Consider the following 22,600-nt stretch of genomic DNA (forward strand, 5'->3'; position numbering starts at 1 on the left):
ATACCCAATCCACGTACTCTCTACATGTGGATCATGGCTAGCTTGAGCAAGAGGAGACCATAAAACTGTAGGATGGATCATGGCTAGTTTGGGCAAGAGGAGACCATAAAACTGTAGGATGGATCATGGCTAGTTTGGGCAAGAGGAGACCGTGGAACTGTAGTAAGGGTTATGGCTAGCTTGGGCAAAAAGGAGACCATAGAACTGTAGTATGGATCATGGCTAGGTTGGGCAAGAGGAGACCATGGAACTGTAATATGGATTATGGCTAGCTTGGGCAAGAGGAGGCCATAAAACGGTAACATGGATCATGGCTAGCTTGGGCAAGAAGAGACCATGAAACTGTAGCATGGATCATGTCTAGCTAGGGCAAAAAGTACCCCCAAAATATAGCCAACCCACATTTTCTCAAAATTGTGTGGATTATAGCTAGCTTGGGCAAGATGAGGCCATGAAACTGTAGTATAGATCATTGCTAGCTTGGCCAAGAGGAGGCCATGGAACTGTAGTATGGATCATGGCTAGCTTGGGCAAGATGAGGCCATGGAACTGTAGTATGGATCATTGCTAGCTTGGCCAAGAGGAGGCCATGAAACTGTAGTATTGATCATGGCTAGCTTGGGCAAGAGGAGGCCATAGGACTGTAGTATGGATCATGGCTAGCTTGGGCAAGAAGAGTCCATGGGAATGTGGTATGGATGATGGCTAGATTGGGCAAAAGTAGACCATGGAACTGTAGTATGCATCATGGCTAGTTTGAGCAAGAGGAGACCAATGAACTATAGTATGAGTAATGGCTAGCTTGGGCAAGTGGAGGTCATGGAACTGTAGCATGGATCATGGCCAGCTTGAGCAAAAAGTACTCCCAAAAAATACCCAATCCACATGCTCTTGAAATTGTGTTGATTATAGCTAGCTTGGGCATGCTGAGGCCATGGAACTGTAGTATGGATCATGGCTAGTTTGGGCAAAAGGAGGAGACAGAGCTGTAGTATAGATCATGGCTAGTTCAGACAAAAAATACCCCCCAAAAATACCCAATCCACATACAAATTGTGTATATCATGGATAGCTTGGGCAAGGAAAAACCATAAAACTATAGTATGGATCATGGCTAGACTAGGGAAGAGGAGACCATGGAACTGAAGTAAGAAGTTACCGCCTGTGTCAAAAGCTTAACGGGCAGGAGCAAAAATAATGTAACGTAAACATTAAAAAGGAGACCTGTCATCAAAGTGGTAGTAAAATCTGCTTTTTAACTTATTATAGGCTTACCTTTAGGTACAGCCAGGGACGGACTGACAACTCATGGGGCCCCCGGACAATAAGCGATCATGGGGCCCCTCTGTCTTCGCCCACACTGAAACCACTCCCAAAAAAGCCTATAAAAGATATCAGGGCCCTCGGGCAGTCCCTGAGTGTCTGAATGGTCAGTCCGCCCCTGGGTACAGCGAATGCCTCCTAAACTTACACTGTTTAGGAGATATTCACACGCGTTGCAGCCAGTGACGTCACCTGCGCATGCACACTGAAGGAACGGCATACCCGCGCCATACCTTCCGAGCTCCGTGCCGAGGTTCCCACGCGCATGCCATTGCTGCAGCTGGAACCCACAAACCCAGGAGGAAGACCGGGTGAAGATGGAAGTGTTTGGGAGCCGTGAAAGTGTTGAGCTGGAGGGCTCTGTGTGCAAGTAAGTCTTAAACCTGTGGTGGTTTACTACCGCTTTAAAAGGCTCCAACAACACACAACATTACCCAGTTGGGTAATTAAAAAAAAAAACATGCATGTCCATCTCTAGCCCAACCAACAATAATATTAAAAACCAAAAAATCCCTAATCCCTAATCCCTAGATCCCTAAACCTGCAGTTGATCCCGAGGAATGTTTCGTCAGCTACTATAGGCCATGTGACTTAGTCTATAAATGTAAAGTTGGCACCAGGGGCGGACTGACAACTCATGGGGCCCCCGGGCAATATGGGATCATGGGGCCCCTGTGTCCTTGCCCAAACTCAAAAAAACCTATGAAAAAGGTACCAGGGGCATCTCATGGGGCCCCCTACTGACCCCGGGCCCTCGGGCAATGCCCGAGTTTCCAAATGGTTAGTCCGCCCCTGGTTGGCACGTTAAATTTCACAAACCAAAAAAGGTTCTCTTTTACCCCAACAAAAGAGAGGGCCGTGTAGCTTCTGTAGACCAGAAATTCCTATTTTTTTGGCTTTATTTTCTCTATAATTCTGGGGTGAGGACGTCTGAATATTTGCATACTATATTTGTGACAGAGCCGACTTGGCAGAGGCATACAGCACCCATACCCCTGTATAGGAGGCTCGTAAGTCAGACACAAATGAGGTAACCTGAGCGTTGCGGCTACACTTCTACTCAAGAGACGAGATCTGCCAAGTCTGTCCTGCTGTGTTGCTTCCAAGAAGTTTATTAGCTACTGCTTGGCCGGTTCTCCCTGAGCTGTGCAGTAAAAATTTGTAAACAACCCAACAAGCCTGCGTCCGTCCGTGTGAATGTTGCTTTTCATCTGGCTTGGAAGTTTTCACTCCATTTCAACCACATTCCACCACTACTAAAAGTAATCATTAGAAACTAAACAATCGACCGCCAACATTTGGGCAATGGTAAAGTCAACAGTGGGCGATCAATAGACAGCTTCAATCCAGTTTATTGATAGTTTGAATTAAAAAAATACCAATTAAAAGCTGAAATAAAATCAAAAATGGAAAAATATAGCAAACGTTGTTGAAAGTTATTGTATTGCTCTACATTTAATTAAAGGAAATTTCAGTCCTCACCTTTTTGCAGGTGACAGAAACCACCATTGCTTTTCTTGTGATTTGAAAACAGAAAAATGGAATAGGCTACAACCTTGTTTTATTTCTTTTTGTATTTGGTATATATTGTAAAATGTACTTAAAGTGTTACTAAACCCCGGACCCTGCATTCACTATGTCCGCTCTCCCCGGACCCCGCATTCACTATATCCGCTCTCCCCGGACCCTGCATTCACTATATCCGCTCTCCCCGGACCCTGCATTCACTATATCCGGTCTCCCCGGACCCTGCATTCACTATATCCGCTCTCCCCGGACCCTGCATTCACTATATCCGCTCTCCCCGGACCCTGCATTCACTATATCCGGCCTCCCTGGACCCCGCATTCACTATATCCGGTCTCCCTGGACCCTGCATTCATTATATCCGCTCTCCCTGGACCCTGCATTCATTATATCCGCTCTCCCTGGACCCTGCATTCACTATATCTGGTCTCCCTGAACCCTGCATTCACTATATCTAGTCTCCCTGGACCCTGCATTCATTATATCCGATCTCCCTGAACCCTGCATTCACTATATCCGATCTCCCTGGACCCTGCATTCACTATATCCGATCTCCCTGAACCCTGCATTCACTATATCCGCTCTCCCCGGACCCTGCATTCACTATATCCGATCTCCCTGGACCCTGCATTTACTATATCTGCTCTCCCCAGACCCCGCATTCACTATATCCGATCTCCTTGGACCCTGCATTCATTATATCCGCTCTCCCCGGACCCCGCATTCATTATATCCGCTCTCCCCGGACCCCGCATTCATTATATCCGCTCTCCCCGGACCCCGCATTCATTATATCCGCTCTCCCCGGACCCTGCATTCATTATATCCGCTCTCCCCGGACCCTGCACTCACTATATCTGGTCTCCCTGAACCCTGCATTCACTATATCTAGTCTCCCTGGACCCTGCATTCATTATATCCGCTCTCCCTGTTCCCTGCATTCACTATATCTGGTCTCCCTGAACCCTGCATTCACTATATCCGCTCTCCCCGGACCCTGCATTCACTATATCTGCTCTCCCTGGACCCTGCATTCACTATATCCGCTCTCCCCGGACCCCGCATTCATTATTTCCGCTCTCCCCGGACCCTGCATTCACTATATCCGCTCTCCCCGGACCCTGCATTCACTATATCCGCTCTCCCCCTGGACCCTGCATTCACTATATCTGGTCTCCCTGGACCCTGCATTCACTATATCCGGTCTCCCCGGACCCTGCATTCACTATATCCGGTCTCCCCGGACCCTGCATTCACTATATCCGATCTCCCACAATACACAGAACATGGAAATGCAATTATTTTAGCAAAAATAAACTGCTAAATACCTTTTCTAATCAGCAGTATATAGCAGTCTTGTGACTTCTATCAATGTCCAGATGAGCAGATGTTAAAGCTTGTAGGAGGAGTTTTCATTCTCCTCTGACAGTCTTATGAGGCTGCATAACCCCTGGTCCTCTGTCTGGACAGCGCTGATTGGCCCTGTGCTGATCACATGCCCCTCCAAAAGAAAAAAAACAAAACATTCTAGCCATAAACACTAAACTGAGCATGTGCTGAGTGACTCCTAGAGCTCTGTACTATCAACAGATGGATTGGGGACAGTAGAAGAAGGGGAGGATCAGAGAATACAGGATCAAACAGCCTTTTTTACACAATGAGGAGGATTAACCCCTTAGGTTCCACAGTGAGTATAACAAGCACGCTTTACTGCATCTACAGACCGATTGTACTGTTTTGGGTTTAGTAACACCTTAAGTAAACGTTTTTTTAATCAGTTTTTTTTTTGTTTTTTTTATTTGTTTAGTCTTGTGAATAATTTTGCAAATTTCAGCTGAAAATAAATCACTTTTTGAGAATAATTTGATCCTGATGTGTTAGCTTTGTACTGAGCCAGACGTAACTTAACACAACTTACGTGGGACCGTCGGCAATGAGCGCCAGGATGTGGCTGAGGTCCAGTGTGTAGGTCTCCAGGTCGGGGTATGGCAGACTGCGGGGCTCATTAGCTTCAGCCATCTCTTTGTTGTCATAGACGTAGGGGATCCCACCCTTCATTCTCACCTCGTAGTGAAGATTTGACGGGACGTTCTCCAGGCTGTACGGATCCTCGTCCCCGGGTGGAGGGTTGAACTCTATAAAAAAAAAAGATACATAAAATGTTAAAATAGAGAGGGAAATTAACCTCCAGCAAGATGGGGATGTACGCTATTCATTTAGGACCACCATAGTTGGCGATCACTGAAGCTGAAAGAAAGTTCACTTAAAGGGGACATGATGATGGTCAGAGACTGAAGACATGATACAAAAGATTGTCAGAGACTGCAGACATGATATAAGAGAAGGTCAGAGATGGAGGACATGATACTGGAGATGGTCAGAGATGGAGGACATGATACTGAAGATGGTCAGAGATGGAGGACATGATACTGGAGATGGTCAGAGATGGAGGACATGATACTGGAGATGGTCAGAGATGGAGGACATGATACAGGAGTTGGTCAGAGATGGAAGACATGATACAGGAGATGGTCAGAGACGGAGGACATGATACAGGAGATGGTCAAAGACGGAGGACATGATACAGGAGATGGTCAGAGATTGAGGATATGTTACAGGAGATGGTCAGAGATTGAGGATATGATACAGGAGATGGTCAGAGACTGTAGAAATGATATAAGAGAAGGTCAGAGACTGAGGACATGATACAGGAGATGGTCAGAGGCTGCAGGCATGACACATCACATGTTGTTGGAGATAAGAGACATTCTTTAGGAGACAGTCATGAACTGGAAAAATATTACATGACTGCTATAACAGGGCAATAAGAAAACACAGATTAATGTCTGCAGGGGCCCTGAGGGCTGCACAAAAAGTGCCAAAGGGCTGCAGGTTGGGCACCAGGGCCTTATGGTTTCCTATTCGTTATAAAGATAGAAGAAAGTCTCTACCTGGGTACACCTCGTCTTCCTCTTTCCAGGTTTCATTGTTTGCCGCACACAAATACTGAGCAGTGGTTCTGGGGAATCGATGGTACGCCAGCCGCGAGTATTTTTCTCGTATGAGCAGGGCTTTGGCGAGCTTGATGGCAGCTTGCTCATAATCATCAACTGTCACCTGTGAAAGAGATTCAATGCAATTTGACCTCCCTTGGAATATTTTAAAGTCAGTTTGTTATTTTTTTCCCCCTTCTTCTTTCATTTCCGGTGCAGGAACCCTGGCATAAGAATATAGTTGTCAAAACCTTTTTTTTTTTTTTGCACCATTAGGCCTCGTTTAGATGAGACAATTAAATCCTTGCACCGCACAGGGCCATGTTTTACTGGCAGAGGAATACAATGCACAGGTGCAGTGTGCATTCCCATACTGGCAGTCCTATTGTTGTCTAATGAGATGTGTCAGGACCTAGTTCATCTGCTGGTGGCACTGTGCTTCCCAGAGTCAAAGGTTGTAGTTTCAGTGTTCACCAGCAGGTGTCTCCCAGGAGCCAGCAGATCCCCGTAATCAGCTCCACCTGGTGCTGGCTGCTGGGAGGTTATTTAGTTACTCATCCTGCTGTTGCACCTTGCTTCGGTGTTATGTCAGGAATCAGCAGCAGAGATGGTCAGATCTGCATGACTATACTTAGGAAACTGAGTAATACTATAAATGCTTTAAGCAAGTTTATTAACAGTGAAACAAGTGACAAAATACCTAACAACCTAACTATAATACCTTAGATTGTACACCCCTTGAGGGTTAGGGACTGATGTGAATGTACAATATATATGTAAAGGGCTGTGTAAAGTAATGGTGCTATATAAGTACCTGAAATAAATAATACAATATATACAAAATGAGGAACACAGATCACAGGGTAAAACTGGAGCTACAAGGAAGGGGGGGACCAGGACTGGAATCAGAAACAAGAGGAGCAGGTACAAGGCAGTAGGATACAGGGTACAGCATACAGGGCAGGAACAGAATAACAGCTAGCAGTATCTGGCAGCCAGCAAAACACTGAAAGACTAAATACCCGCCCAGCAGTCAGCACCATGTGGAGCTGATTACTGGGATTTGCTTGCTGCTAGGTGGTGGACACTGGAATGATAAAGTTCCCCTCTGGGAAGTACAGTGCCACCAGCAGGTGATCTAGGTCCTGACAGGATGCAGCGGCTGCATGGACACAAGGCCTTAACCACTTGCACTCCTGAGGATTTACCCCCCCTTCATGACCAGGCCATTTTTTGCATTACGGCTCTGCGTAAACTTTAACGGACAATTGCACGGTCATGCAACGCTGCATCCAAACATTTACGTCCTTTTTGTCTTTTGGTGGTATTTGATCACCTGTGCGTTTCTTATTTCTTGCACTAAAAGCAAAAAAAAGACCGACACTTTTGAGAAAAAAAACAATATTTTGGACTTTTTGCTAGTAAACATGTTCAGTAAAAAAATTTTAAAAATCAAATTTCGACATAAATTTAGGCCAAAATGCGCAAAAGGTCCCCAAAGGACCACTTGAAGAGATGTAATAGAAGCATAGGCCAAGTCAGCAAGCAGGTATGTAGATGGATGAAGACAGAGATAGTGCGGGATGGATGGGTAGGTGAACATGGATGGAAAATGTTTGACTTCCTGGTTACTGGACAGGTTTAGAGCATCAGTAGGTGTCTATCAAAGTTTCGGAGGGGAGGGGGAGGGACATAGCACCTAATGTTCCCAAACTGTTTTGTATAGCTCCATTTTATCAGTAAGTCTGAACGTAATTTTTTCAAAGACCCTGGTTTGTGATAGCTTGGCTTTTACTTTGGAGACTCTAAGTTGTTTCCCAAAATGTGGCTTTTATTTGTTTAGCAGCAGTGAACAAATGGATTAGAACAGTGGTCTTCAAACACTCTTGCAGCCCTTTGCTTGCCTTTATCCTGCCCTTTGGGCACTTTTTTTCCCATTGATACAGGGCACCATTCATGGGCTGTGGGGAATAATTCCTGCCACTGACATAAAAGATGGGCCACCATTCCTCCCACTGACAACAATGATGGGCCACCATTTCTCTCACCAACACCAACAATGGGGCACCATTCTTCTCACTGACACCAATGATGGGGCGCTATTCCTTCCCCTGTTACCAACAATGGGACACCATTCCTCCCACTGACACCAACAATGGGGCACCATTCCTCCCACTGACACCAACAATGGGGCACCATTTCTCTTAGTGACACCAATGATGGGACACTATTCCTTCCCCTGATACCAGTAATGGGGTACTGTAGCTCCCATGAACGCCAATGATGAGGTATTGCTTACAGGGTATCTTTTACTCTCTCTTGCCAGAGTTCGTCCCCTTCAAAGTCTGAAGGACAGTAAACTGGCCATTTGTTTAGAAAATTTAGAGATCCCTGGTTTAGAAGCTAAAATGTATACTTTTCAGTTTAATAGGACTTTGTTGGGTTTTTATATGGTAACCATATAACATAGATCACATGGTATACTTTGGTCCAGATTTCCATGCAATAGGGCATATCCACCATGTACTAAGGCTTTGCAGGGGGGTTTTTTTTTACACAATTTTTACCATTTAGTATATACTGTATATTATGTATTGTCTGGTCCAAAATTTCCACACAATAGGGCAAGTCCACCATATAAAGAAATGTACCCTATTCCATGTCCTTAAACTGAACCTCTCCAAAACCGAGTTTCTTGTCTTCCCCCCAGCCTGGACACCACCCCCCATTGACTTCTCCATCACATCCAACAACGCCACCATCAAACCCGCCCCTCAGGCCAGAGTACTTGGTGTCATTCTCGACTCCAATCTATCCTTCCAGCCCCAAGTCCAATCTTTAACAAACTCGTGCAGACTCCACCTCCGCAACATCGCCAAAATATGTGCGTTCCTAACCCCAGAAACCACTAAACAGCTCATCCACTCCCTCATCATATCACGACTCGATTACTGCAACTCCCTCCTTACTGGCCTGCCTCACCGCTGGCTATCCCCGCTTCAGTCCATCCTGAATACGGCTGCCAGACTCATTCACCTTTCCAACCGCTCCATCTCCGCCACCCCCCTCTGCCAATCCTTCCACTGGCCTCCACTCAGTGTCCTCCACCCCCTCTGCCAATCCCTCCACTGGCCTCCACCCCCCTCTGCCAATCCCTCTACTGGCCTCCACCCCTCTCTGCCAATCCTTCCACTGGCCTCCACTCAGTGTCCTCCACCCCCCTCTGCCAATCCCTCCACTGGCTTCCGATTGCGCAACGGATCAAATTCAAAATCCTAACGCTGATGTACAAAGCTGTCCACCATACTGCCCCAAACTACATCACTGACCTAATATCCAAGTACCGCCCAGCACGCACACTCCGCTCCTCACAAGACTTCTCTCTAGTTCCCTGGTCTCCTCCTCCCATGCCCGCCTCCAGGACTTCTCCAGGGTGTCACCCATCCTCTGGAACTCCCTGCCCCAACCCATCAGATTATCACCTACTCTCCTATCCTTTAGGCGCACCCTGAAAACCCATCTCTTCAGGGAAGCCAACCCCACCCCCTGCTAACCTGCCGACCTCCTCCACTCTTCCTACCACTCCATCCCCCACAGCTATCTCCTCCTGTACCACCACCCCCTCCCTCCTAGATTGTAAGCTCGAAAGAGGAGGGCCCTAGATCCCCTCATGTTTTGCATTGTATTGGTATTGTTCTGTCACATGTTCTGTCCCGCTTTGTAATGTACAGCGCTGAGCGAACCATTGGCGCTTTATAAATACTGTATAATAATAATAATAATGTCCCCCTGTGAGCAGATAGATGGGTGGTTGGTCATGAAGCTGTCTAGGACCAGGTGCCAGGATCAGCACTTTATATTATGTTTTGGGTTTTTTTGAGTAGGGAAGAATAACAATGTCTGGTTTTTGTTTGAAGTCTACAAAAGTACCCATCTCTTGAAAAGAGTTACAGCTTGGAGTTGTGGATGCACATATGTTGAGTTTTTCAAGCCTTAGAGATGAACATTAATGAGTGTCCTTCCTTACCCCAGCACAATAATCTCCACTAATGGTCACTCGCTGGAAGTCCAGGACTTCGTAGGGAGCCTGAACAGCCTGTATCGGGCCTCGTAGGACGGGCAGAGGAGGTTGGACAGGAGTTACTGGTGATGGGAGAGGTGAGATGGTGGCGGGAGCCTTCCAGTCAACTGATGGCATCTGGAGGTGGAGGGACTGAGACCTGATGATCTTGAAGCTCTTCTTCCTAAAGCCCCCAAAAAAAAGAAAGTCACGATTTAAGAGTACAATTATCCCTAACTGAGGGAAGGCCACAACGATGGCCTACAATAATATAAAAAATGTAACATAATAAACTAAAAAAAAAAAAATACTAAATAAAATAAAAAAAATAAAATAAAATGGAACTAAAATAAAAAGTTAAATAAAATAAAAAACTAACATAAAATGAAAAAATAATATCAATCAATAGAATAGCTTGTAGAACCAAGTAAGGCAGAACTGGTGCGTCTTTATCCAACCTAATTTCTCATAGTCCTCTTCTTTCCAGAAACCAGGCTAAGAATGTGAGCTCCTTCACTATCAACCAACCAGACTCCACTGAATAGCACAACGCTGGAATCCCAATGTGTTTCAGGCACTGGGGGCTGAGGAGTGGGTACAGCTGCAGAGCTGCAGGTCGTAAAGACCGGCATGGCTATATGAAGTGTCAGAGGTGTTTAAATCACAACAATGGCCAATAAATGAAGTTTAAAATATTTGGCAAGTGTATGCAAACCAGGGCGGACTGACCAACTGAGCACTCGGGCACTGACCGAGGGCCCGGGGTCAGTAGGGGGCCCCATGAGACGCCCCTGGTACCTTTCATTGGCTTTTTCATAGGCTTTTTTCGGTGTGGGCGAGGACACAGGGACCCCATGATCCCCTATTGAGTTGTCATGAGTTGCCAGTCCGCCCCTGATGCAAACCCAACAATTTAAGACACTATAGAATATACTCTGCTATACCTTTAAAGCCAAAATCTTTTTTCCTCACTTCGGAGGGAGTGGAAAACATAAGAACCCCTGTCAGGCTCTGCTGCTATCTGGGGCTTCGTTACAGAGATTTCTTCTCACTTCCTGTTCTAGTGACACCATTTTTTTTTCAGGCAGGAAGTAAAGGAAAATCTGCAACAGGAAAACAGACAGCCGAAAGAGGCTCTAGCCTTCCGCTACTTAGAAAAAAAAAGCATTTACTTCTGTCTGTGTTCCTGTTGGACAGCTTTCCCCCACTTGCTGCCTGGTAAGGCAGTCACCCAAACAGGAAAGGTGGTGAAATCTCTCTAAAAGAGCCCTGGTTAACAGTAAAATCTGGCAGAGTGCCGGGACAAGGCCATCCAGCACCCAGGGCAAAGATACCAAACTGCGCAAGGCCCCCCTTCCCCCGGCAGCTCATGATGTGCAAGCTTAGGGGATCCTATGCCAAGAAGTCACTCGGTTGTCAAAAGTACTGCCACTGTCATGACTCCTGTCCCATGTGACAGAAGGAAGGCGCCCCCATCTCTACAGCAAACCATTGTGCTCAGGGCAGCTGCCCCTTACGTCCATCCAGGGGCGGACTGACAGCTCATGGGGCCCCCGGGCAATAGGGGATCATGGGGCCCCTATGTCCTTGCCCACACTCAAAAAAGCCTATGAAAGGTACCAGGGGCATCTCATGGGGCCCCCTACTGACCCCGGGCTCTCGGGCAGTGCCCGAGTTCCCAAATGGTCAGTCCGCCCTTGGGCCCATCCCTTGTCCCAGCTCTGGGCAGAGGTTCTAATCCTTCCCAATACTATCCAAAACTAAGGCAGCCTATAGATTCTTCTCAGAGGCCTTGTATTCTGACGGTGGGGTGACTAATCCATGCTGCTGGCCATAGTCAACATCAGTGGTTTATATAGTGAACTCGGTGTAGTTATTCACCCTGAGGTCATCACAGAGGACAAGGGGGCGCTCTTTACGTCTGGAGGAAAAGACATTTAATCTCCAAATATGGAAAGGTTTCTTCACAGTAAGAGCTGTGAGAATGTGGAATAGACTCCCTCAAGAGTTGGTTGTGGCCAGCTCAGTGGATTGCTGTAGGAAAGTTCTGGATTCTTTCTTGGATACACAGAATATAACTGGATATAACATTTATAGGTAAAGTTGATCCAGGGAATATCCGATTGCCTCTCGGGGGATCAGGAAGGAATTTTTTTCCCCAGCAGGAGCAAATTGGATCGTGCTTTGCTGGGTTTTTCACCTTCCTCTGGATCAACTGTGGGTGTAGGATTATAACTTTTTTTTTTAATGGTTGAACTGGATGGACTTTTGTCTTTTTTCAGCCAGACTATCTATGTAACTACGTAACTATGTTGATTGATTGGAGATAACCTGACAAGGTGGTTGTATTGGTAGATGGACTTCTGTTCAACCACTGTCCCCATACATGAATAGAAATTTGCCTCGTCCCTGCTGGTAGACATGTGCGTTTCGTTACAAAATGACTTTCAGACGAAAATTTGATTTTCGGAGATTCGGATGAATACAAATCTCCAAATGGACATAGTAATGTATGTCAATGGATGCGAAAATAGTTTGAACAAGATCAACAAATGCATACGTTTCATTCGGATGACGTCACATGATGCGATAGTAGTTCAGGTCCATGGGGAAATGGATTCAATTTTCAAATTTGTTTGATCATTCGGATTCAAGTAAATTTGCAATTTAAATTGAATTTGTAATTGTCAATACAGTTCCACAGTCCAATACAATTGAAAAATTTGAGGCCGCCGAATTTTGCATTATATTTATTCTGTTGCATCTATCGATATTTAATGAATAATGAATTTGCCTGGAAAATCGAAACCTAAAACTAAAATATAGGAATCTGAAAAAAATTAAACATTTTTTTTTATCCAACTGGGCCAACAAATACACTCACCTGCCACTTTATTAGGTCCACCTTGCTAGTGCCAAGAAAATCTCCCCCACACCATGACACCACCACCACCACCAACCTGAACCGTTGATACAAGGCAGGATGGATCCACCACACCATGACACCACCACCACCAATCTAAACCGTTGATGCAAGGCAGGATGGATCCACCACACCATGACACCACCACCACCAACCTGAACCGTTGATGCAAGGCAGGATGGATCCACCACACCATGACACCACCAACCTGAACCACTGATAGAAGGCAGGATGGATCCACCACACAATGACACCACCACCACCAACCTGAACCATTGATACAAGGCAGGATGGGTCCACCACACCATGACACCACCACCACCAGCCTGAACCATTGATACAAGGCACGATGGATCCACCACACCATGACACCACCACCACCAGCCTGAATCGTTGATACAAGGCAGGATGGATCCATGCTTTCATGTTGTTTACTGCAAATTCTGACCCTACCATCTGAATGTCGCAGCTGAAATCCAGACTCATCAGACCAGGCAACGTTTTTTCAATCTTCTGTTGTCCAATTTTGGTAATCCTGTGCGAATTGCAGCCTCCATTTCCTGTTTTTAGCTGACAGGAGTGGCACCCGGTGTGGTCTTCTGCTGCTGTAGCCCATCTGCTTCAAGGTTGGATGTGTTGTGCATTCAGAGATGGTATTCTGCATACCTTGGGTGTAACGAGTGGTTATTTGAGTTACTGTTGCCTTTCTATCATCTGGAACCAGTCTGCCCATTCTCCTCTGACCTCAGCATTTTCCTCCACACAACTGGATATTTTCTCTTTTTCGGACCATTCTCTGTAAACCCTAGAGATGGTTGTGTGTGAAAATCCCAGTAGATCAGCAGTTTTTTTAAATACTCAGATCAGCCCGTCTGGCACCAACAACCATGCCACATTCAAAGTCACTTAGATCACCTTTATCCCTCATTCTGATGCTCGGTTTGAACTTCAGCAAGTCGTCTTCACCACGTCTAGATGCCTAAATACATTGAGTTGCTGCCATGTGATTGGCTGATTAGCAATTAGTGTTACCGAGCCATTCAACAGGTGGACCTAATAACGTGGCCGGTGAGTGTATACAAAACGAATTCCGAAAAAACAAATCTGTTCAACATAATGAATAATATGAAACAAAATTCTGCAATGAATGAATGCATCCGAAACAAATCAAAATGAAAATTTCCGACATGCACATGTCTACCTGCCGGACATGCTGAATTTTGATCCATGTATGGCGGACTTTAAAAGAAAAAAAAAAATGATGGTTAAAAGTTGCAACAACGTAAATCCTATATCGATGAAATAATCCATAAATAGATGCATTCCACAAGACTTGGCAACAGAGATAACATTCAAAAGCATCATTTACTGAATAAACAACATTTTGAAAGTTATCTCTGTTGCCAAGTCCCATGGAGTGCAAACGGACTGCACCCGAGCCATGGTGACCACCTCTCCACTCCATAGAGATTACATAGTAACAATACACACAGCAAACACAATCGCTGTTTTCCGGAATTAGTGACCGATTCAACGTTTTTTAAACCTTCACCACTTGACCCCCCCCCCCAGGCCAAATCTGACATATCCAGGGGCGGACTGACCATTTGGAAACTCGGGCACTGCCCGAGGGCCCGGGGTCAGTAGGGGGCCCCATGAGATGCCACTGGTACCTTTTTCATAGGCTTTTTTGAGTTTGGGCAAAGACACAGAGGCCCCATGATCCCCTATTGCCTGGGGGCCCCATGAGTTGTCAGTCCACCCCTGGACATATCTCTACTACATGGTGGGTGGCACAGTGGCTTAGTAGTTAGCACTTCTACCGTAGTAATTGGGTCATGGGTTTGATTCCCAACCATGGCACCTCCTGCATGCAGTTTGCATGTTCTCCCTGTGTTCGTGTGGGTTTCCTCTGGGCAGGGGCAGACTGACAACTCATGGGGGCCCCGGGCAATAGGGGATCATGGGGCCCCTGTCTCCTTGCCCACACCCAAAACAGCCTCTGAAAAAGCCAAAGAAAGGTACTAGGGGCATCTCATAGGGCCCCCTACTGACCCCGGCCCCTGGATGGGACTGACAGCTGGTCAGTCCAAGCTATGGGACAATTCAAAGTTCAAAGTGACAACTCATGGGGCCCCTGGGCAATAGGGCATCATGGGGCCCTTGTGTCCTTGCCCAAACTAAAAAAAACCTATGAAAAAGTTACCAAGGGCATCTCATGGGGCGCCCTACTGACCCCAGGCCCTCGGGCAGTGCCCAAGTTTCCAAATGGTCAGTCCGCCCCTGCCTCTGGGTACTCCAGTTTCCTCCCACACTCCAAAGACATGCTGGTAGGTTAATTAGCTCCTGTCTAAAATTGTCCTAGTTTCATCCCTGGCCATGTTGGGGAAAGACCTGGCAACCTACCCTGTAAAATAATTGCTAAGAGAATTCATGGAAGAAGTCGCTTGCGAACAGGGGCGGACTGACAACTCATGGGGCCCCCGGGCAATAGCGGATCATGGGGCCCCTGTGTCCTTGCCCAAACTCCAAAAAGGCTATGAAAAAGGTACCAGGGGCATTTCATGGGGCCCCCTACTGACCCTGGGCCCTCAGGCAATGCCTTCCAAATGGTCAGTCCGCCCCTGCTTGCGAGTGACGGTCCATGCAATCGCCAAGGGTCGGATACAACTGAATGGATAGATAGATAGACTACATAGTAGAAAATTACTTAGAACCCTCAAACATTCAATTTTTTTAAGCCGAGGCCCTAAAGAATAAAATGGTGGCTGTTGCAATTTTTTTTATGTCACACGATATTTGCACAGCGGTTTTGAAAAAGCACATTTTTTGTGAAAAAATATATTTTAACCAGTTCCCGACCATGCTGTGACCAAAAACCAGCTACAGCGCGGTCGGATAGTTCTGGGGGGGCGTCCATGTCTCTATCTGAATTGAGGGGGAAAAAATGACACCCCGGGCAGACTTCCCTGAGCTAGAAGAAAACCTCGAGCAACTTCCTCCGACAGCTCCAGAGTCATCAGATAGAAATAGGAAAAAGAATTGCGTATAGGTCTGTTTTAGTAAATAGCAGCCTAAGGAATGGTCAGGGTCAGGGGTGGACTGACCATTCTGGAACTCGGGCACTGCCCAAGGGCCCAGGGTCAGTAGGGGGCCCCATGAGATGCCACTGGTACCTTTCATAGGCTTTTTTGGGTGTGGTTTGAGTGTGGGCAAGGACACAGGGGCCCCATGATCCACCCCCCTCTGCCAATCCCTCCACTGGCTTCCGATTGCGCAACGGATCAAATTCAAAATCCTAACGCTGACGTACAAAGCTGTCCACCATACTGCCCCGAACTACATCACTGACCTAATATCCAAGTACCGCCCAGCACGCACACTCCGCTCCTCACAAGACCTCCTTCTCTCTAGTTCCCTGGTCTCCTCCTCCCATGCCCGCCTCCAGGACTTCTCCAGGGTGTCACCCATCCTCTGGAACTCCCTGCCCCAACCCATCAGATTATCACCTACTCTCCTCTCCTTTAGGCGCACCCTGAAAACCCATCTCTTCAGGGAAGCCTACCCCACCCCCTGCTAACTTGCCTCCCTCCTCCACTCTTCCTACCACTCCATCCCCCACAGCTATCTCCTCCTGTGCCACCACCCCCTCCCTCCTAGATTGTAAGCTCGAAAGAGCAGGGCCCTTGATCCCCTCATGTTTTGCATTGTATTGGTATTGTTCTGTCACATGTTCTGTCTCCCTTTGTAATGTACAGCGCTGAGCGAACTATTGGCGCTTTATAAATACTGTATAATAATAATAATAATAATGATCCCCTATTGCCGGGGGCCCCATGAGTTGTTAGTCCGCCCCTGGTCAGGGTTCAGAAATATCTTCCCATGGCCAACAGTCCTTTATGGTTCCTTTATTGTAAACCCCAAATGAATGACATTTAGCGTGCTAAAGCTCCGTGTATCAAACAATTGCAATTTTTCTTAAATACTTGTTTTCAATTTTTTTATACTATGTTGCATTACAGTGATGCTGATCTCCTGCAGCCTCTCCCATACCTCAAGTGTTACTAAACCCACAACAGTACAATCAGTCTGTAGATGCAGTAAAGCATGCTTGTTATACTCACTGTGGAACCTAAGGGGTTAATCCACATTGTTTTAAAAAGGCTGCTTGATCCAGTCTTCTCTGATTCTCCCCTTCTTTTACTTTCCCCAATCCATCTGCTCAGTTTAGTGTGTATGGATAGAATTTTTTTTTTTGGGGGGGTGCATGTAATCAGCACAGTCCAGACAGAGAGTCAGGGGTCCTGCAGCTTCATAGGACAGTCAGCGGAGAATGAAAACTTCTACAAGATTAACCAGTGCACTGCTGAACACTGATAGAAGTCACAAGACTGCTATATACTGCTGATGAGAAAAGGTATTTAGCAGTTGATATTTACTAAAATAATTGCATTTCCATGTTGTGTGTACTGTGGGAGACCGGATATAGTAAATGCAGAGTCCGGGGAGACCAGATATAGGGAATGCAGGGTCCGGGGAGACCAGATATAGTGAATGCAGAGTCCGGGGAGACCAGATATAGTGAATGCAGGGTCCAGGGAGAGCGGATATAGTGAATGCAGGGTCCGGGGAGAGCGGATATAGTGAATGCAGGGTTCAGGGAGACCGGATATAGTGAATGCAGGGTCTGGGGAGAGCGGATATAGTGAATGCAGGGTCCAGGGGGTGCGGATGTAGTGAATGCAGGGTCCGGGGAGACCAGATATAGTGAATGCAGGGTCCTGGGAGACCGGATATAGTGAATGCAGGGTCCTGGGAGACCGGATATAGTGAATGCAGGGTCTGGGGAGAGCAGATATAGTGAATGCAGGATCCGGGGAGAGCAGATATAGTGAATGCGGGGTCCGGGGAGACCAGATACAGTGCATGCAGGGTCCGGGGAGAGCGGATATAGTGAATGCAGGGTCCGGGGAGAGCGGATATAGTGAATGCAGGGTTCAGGGAGACCGGATATAGTGAATGCAGGGTCTGGGGAGAGCGGATATAGTGAATGCAGGGTCCAGGGGGTGCGGATGTAGTGAATGCAGGGTCCGGGGAGACCAGATATAGTGAATGCAGGGTCCTGGGAGACCGGATATAGTGAATGCAGGGTCCTGGGAGACCGGATATAGTGAATGCAGGGTCTGGGGAGAGCAGATATAGTGCATGCAGGGTCCGGGAGAGAGGATATAGTGAATGCTGGGTCTGGAGGAGAGCGGATATAGTGAATGCAGGGTCCGGGGAGAGTGGATATAGTGAATGCAGGGTCCGGGGAGAGCGGATATAGTGCATGCAGGGTCCGGGAGAGCGGATATAGTGAATGCAGGGTCTGGAGGAGAGCGGATATAGTGAATGCAGGGTCCGGGGAGACCGGATATAGTGAATGCAGGGTCCAGGGAGAGCAGATATAGTGAATGCAGGGTCCAGGGAGAGCAGATATAGTACATGCAGGGTCCGGGGAGAGCGGATATAATGAATGCAGGGTCCGGGGAGAGCGGATATAATGAATGCAGGGTCCGGGGAGAGCAGATATAGTGAATACAGGGTCTGGGGGAGACTGGATATGGTGAATGCAGGGTCCTTTGTTTAGTAACACTTTAACATTTCATCCTGGCCCCCAGAGTAAACTCTTGGGGCCTGGACCCCATACATGAGGGCTACCCCATTATCAGCAACCCTGACTAGAAGCATTCCCCCAATCTCTCATTGTTGTCCTCTGTCCTGCAGACAAGCAGCTCGGTGTAGGCTGCAGACAGCTACATGTAAAGAAAGCAACGTTTGGTTTGGTCTAGGCCTATGATGACAGCTCTCAAAGGAAAGAAAGGAGAGAGGACAGGGGCCATATTTTCAACATTGCTTGGTGTACTGAAACGTGTTAAAAGAGTCGCTGTGCTCTACAAGAACAGTTATCCTTTAAACCAGCAAAGTTTATGATTAACCAAGCAATGACTGAAGATTCTTTGTTCCTCTGCAGCCTGATGTTATAATGTCCAGAGAAAAATTCCAACAATGGACAATGGACGTTTTTCAAAACACTTAACCAACAAGTAAGAGGTATAACTTCATTACCCCTTACACTGTGCCAGGGGCGGACTGACCATTCGAGCACTCGGGCACTGCCCGAGGGCCCGGGGTCAGTAGGGGGCCCCATGAAATGCTCCTGGTACCTTTTTTATAGGCTTTTTTGGGTGTGCTTTGAGTGTGGGCAAGGACACAGGTGCCCCATGATCCCTTATTGCCCGGGGGCCCCATGAGTTGTCAGTCCACCCCTGCACTGTGCATGGTTATTCTGGGTGGCAGTATGCAAATGATGTACTGCACACCGAGCTCACTGCTGCTTTGCATGCTATCAGGATTCCCTTGTGACAACGAGCTCTCCATCTCCAAGTGAGTTTCCTGTAATGCGGCGTCATTCGCTAATATCAAAGTACACTACATAGATGTTACCTTTGAAAATGAAAATATGCCATTTAGATTGGACGACACTGTGGTGGCTGGGGTGCCCTGTGGGAGGTGGGGAGCACTATGGGCCACTACTGGAGGTTGGGGGCACTGTGGAGGCCTGGAAGCTTCAAGATGCGAGAGGGGGGGATTGAGGGCTCTAAAGGGGGGGGGGCTTGTGGCATTGTGGGAGGTTCAGGGACCCTGTGGGTCATTTTGGGAGGTTGTGTGGCACTGTGAGAGGTTGAGGGGCCGTGTGGTTCATTATGGGAGGTTAGGTGGCACTGTGGGAGGCTGAGGGGCCCTATGTGTCATTAAAGGAGGTTGAGTGGTGCTGTGGGAGGTTAAGGGACCTTGTGGGTCATTATGGGAGGTTGGGTGGCAATAAGGGAGGTTGGGAACTCTGTGGAGGCCTGGGATAGGGGAGGGTTGAGGGCTCTAAAAGGGGGGCCTTCTGGCATTGTGGCAGGTTGAGGGACCATGTGGGTCATTTTGGGAGGTTGTGCGGCACTGTGAGAGGCTGAGGGGATCTATGTGTCATTAAAGGAGGTTGAGTGGTGTTGTGGGAGGTTGAGTGACACTGTGGGAGGTTAAGAGACCTTTTAGGTCATTATGAGAGGTTGGGTGGCACTGTGAGAGGTTAAGGGATCTTGTGGGTTATTATGGGAGGTTGGGTGGCACTGTGAGATGTTAAGTGACCTTGTGGGTCATTAGGGGAGGTTGGGTGGCACTGTGGGCGGTTAAGGGACCTTGTGGGTCATTATGGTTGGGTGGCATTGTGGAAGGCTGAGTGTCACTGTGGATAAGGGACCTTGTGGGTCATTATGGGAGGTTGGGTGGCACTGTGGGTCATTTTGGGAGGTTGTGTGGCACCGTGAAAGGTTGAAGGGCCCTGTGGGCATTGTTGGAGGTTAGATAGCACTGTGGGAGGCTGAGGGGCCCTATGTCTCATTATGGGAGGTTGAGTGGTGCTGTTGGAGGTAAGGGACCTTGTGGGTCATTATGGGAGGTTGGATGGCACTATGGGAGGTTGACTGGCACTATGGGAGGGTAAGGGACCTTGTGGGTCATTATGAGAGGTTGGGTGGTACTGTGAGAGGTTAAGGAACCTTGAGGGTCATTATGTGAGGTTGGGTGGCACTATGAGAGTTTAAGTGACCTTGTGGGTCATTATGAGAGGTTGGGTGGTGCTGTGAGAGGTTAAGGAACCTTGAGGGTCATTATGTGAGGTTGGGTGGCACTGTGAGAGGTTAAGGGACCTTGTGGGTCATTATGGGAGTTTGGGTGGCAATATGGGAGGTTAGGGGTCCTTAAGTTGGGTGGAGGTCCAGGAGAAGACAGGTTTTAGCCCAGCAGCAGGCCACGGCTCAGTGGTTGAGAACTATTGATCTAGACAATATTTATTTTGCCTGGAATTGAACTTTAATCCGTCCATGTACATTACTGAACCTGCGATCCCCAAAGCACTGGTTATACACCACCAAGGTGGGAAATGTTACAATGAACCACTTGTAAGGAGTAATAGCAAAGCAAACAGTTTGTGCGCAAATACAATTCCAATTGAATTTGAGGAAAACCTGTACAAGACGCTCCTTTGTAAACTGTGAAACAACAAATATAATAATGGATTAAAAAAACAGTCCATACAGGTTATGCCAGTTTGGGAGAAACCACAAGTAAATATTATCTAAATACATCCTTTATGCATTTTCTTCTTGAATCTCGGTGTACTTTGTGTATTTCTTCCAGATCTGTTCAGGAATGCAGGGTGAGACTTTTCCTTCCTGTAATAGACCGCTCACGGCTGCTCTCTCTCCTTGGGCAGGGTGACTGGTCTTGTCTCCGCCCCCTCCTGTAATTTTCTGCATTGGGTGGGGCCTGTTGGGTCCATCCCACAGCTCTGCTCTCTGCACAGGCTATGTACAGCACAATGATGATGTCACTGCTACTTTTACAAGGTTAATAACTGGCTTTGCAAAGGCATTTGGTGCACACAATATAGATTTTAATCCTCTGTGGCAACCGAGGAATATATTTAAATGAAAGTGTTTGAGCCCGGAGTTCAGCTTTAAGGGGTACCTAAACCCCAGAATGAAAATATATTGCAGCCTACCTGTAAGGAGATATATCTCCTAGATTGTAAGCTCCCAGGATCAGGGCCCTCCTATCCCTCTTGTATTGAACTGTACTGTTGCTGTATTGTCTCCCGCAAACTGGTTGGCGCTATATGGCAGGACAGCGGCTAAATGGTGAACACTTCCGCCTGGCAGTACTCGGGTTGTTGGTTCGAATTCCAACCATGGCACCGCCTGTCTGGAGTTTGCATGTTCTCCCTGTGCCTGCGTGGGTTTCCTCCGGGTACTCCGGTTTCCTTCGACACTCCAAAGAATGCTGGGAGGTGAATTGGCTCCTGTCTAAATTGTCCCTAGTATGTGTATGTATGAATGTGAGTTAGGGACCTTAGATTGTACGCCCCTTGAGGGTTAGGGACTGATGTGAATGTACAGTATATATGTAAAGCGCGGAGTAAATTGATGACGCTATATAAGTACCTGAAATAAATAAAATATAAATCCTGTATAATAATATCTTTTCTTTTTTTTTTTTTATCTCCTTACACCACCACTTCTAAGGGTCACCACGCATGCTAAAACCCAACCATGCAATCTTTGTACATTCAACTTTAGATTTTCCATAATTCTATAACATGAGCACCAATGATCTAACCAACTGATTTGTATCCAATCAGGCAGGCCTTTGCACTACTGAGTTTTTGATGGACCTGTAGGTGATTGTACAATCGGCTTGTAATGTGTGTGGTGGCCTTAACCGGCCATGCAATATACAGTCTGGACAATCTCCATTCGATCTACTATCAACTTTAGGGTGCAATGGCCTGTCTGATTCGATACAAATTCGATGCATTGTTCGAGTTTGCAAATGGAGAAACAGAAAAAGGGCGCACTGACCTAGTGCATTATCGTTTAAAATATTTATTGAAGAAACAAAGTAAGTATCATACTCACAATAGACATAAAAACACAGTCATGTCAGGCTCTGAGGAAGAGGTTGTGTCCTCAAAACGCGTTAGTTACTTGGTCATCCAGGGCTCCATCGTATGGACTCAGATGTTGTTTGGATCATACATCTTGTTCAGTTTGACATGCCTGTGTTTTTATGTCTATTGTATGATACTTACTTTGTTTCTTCAATAAATATTTTAAACGATAATGCACTAGGTCGGTGCGCCCTTTTTCTGTTTCTCCATTTGTATCCAGTGTATTCGGACCACCC

At 46.9% G+C, this 22,600-nt stretch overlaps 1 protein-coding gene across 2 annotated transcripts in view; it reads right to left on the reverse strand.

Moving 5' to 3' along the window:
• AMPD3 (adenosine monophosphate deaminase 3) overlaps positions 1 to 22,600 on the reverse strand; it is a 94,103-nt gene that overhangs the window by 34,307 nt on the left and 37,196 nt on the right. For both annotated transcript variants that reach the window (XM_089654943.1, XM_089654942.1), the window contains exons 3-5: positions 9,871 to 10,087; positions 5,802 to 5,967; positions 4,769 to 4,985 (exon numbers count right to left, since the gene is read on the reverse strand). In XM_089654943.1, coding sequence (XP_089511069.1) covers positions 4,769 to 4,985; positions 5,802 to 5,967; positions 9,871 to 10,087 — 600 coding nt within the window. The remainder of the gene's footprint in view (positions 1 to 4,768; positions 4,986 to 5,801; positions 5,968 to 9,870; positions 10,088 to 22,600) is intronic.

Source organism: Staurois parvus, unplaced genomic scaffold (genome assembly GCF_062004578.1).
Source record: "Staurois parvus isolate SC_StPar_1 unplaced genomic scaffold, SC_StPar_1.0 ptg000817l, whole genome shotgun sequence".
Classification (NCBI taxonomy): domain Eukaryota; kingdom Metazoa; phylum Chordata; class Amphibia; order Anura; family Ranidae; genus Staurois; species Staurois parvus.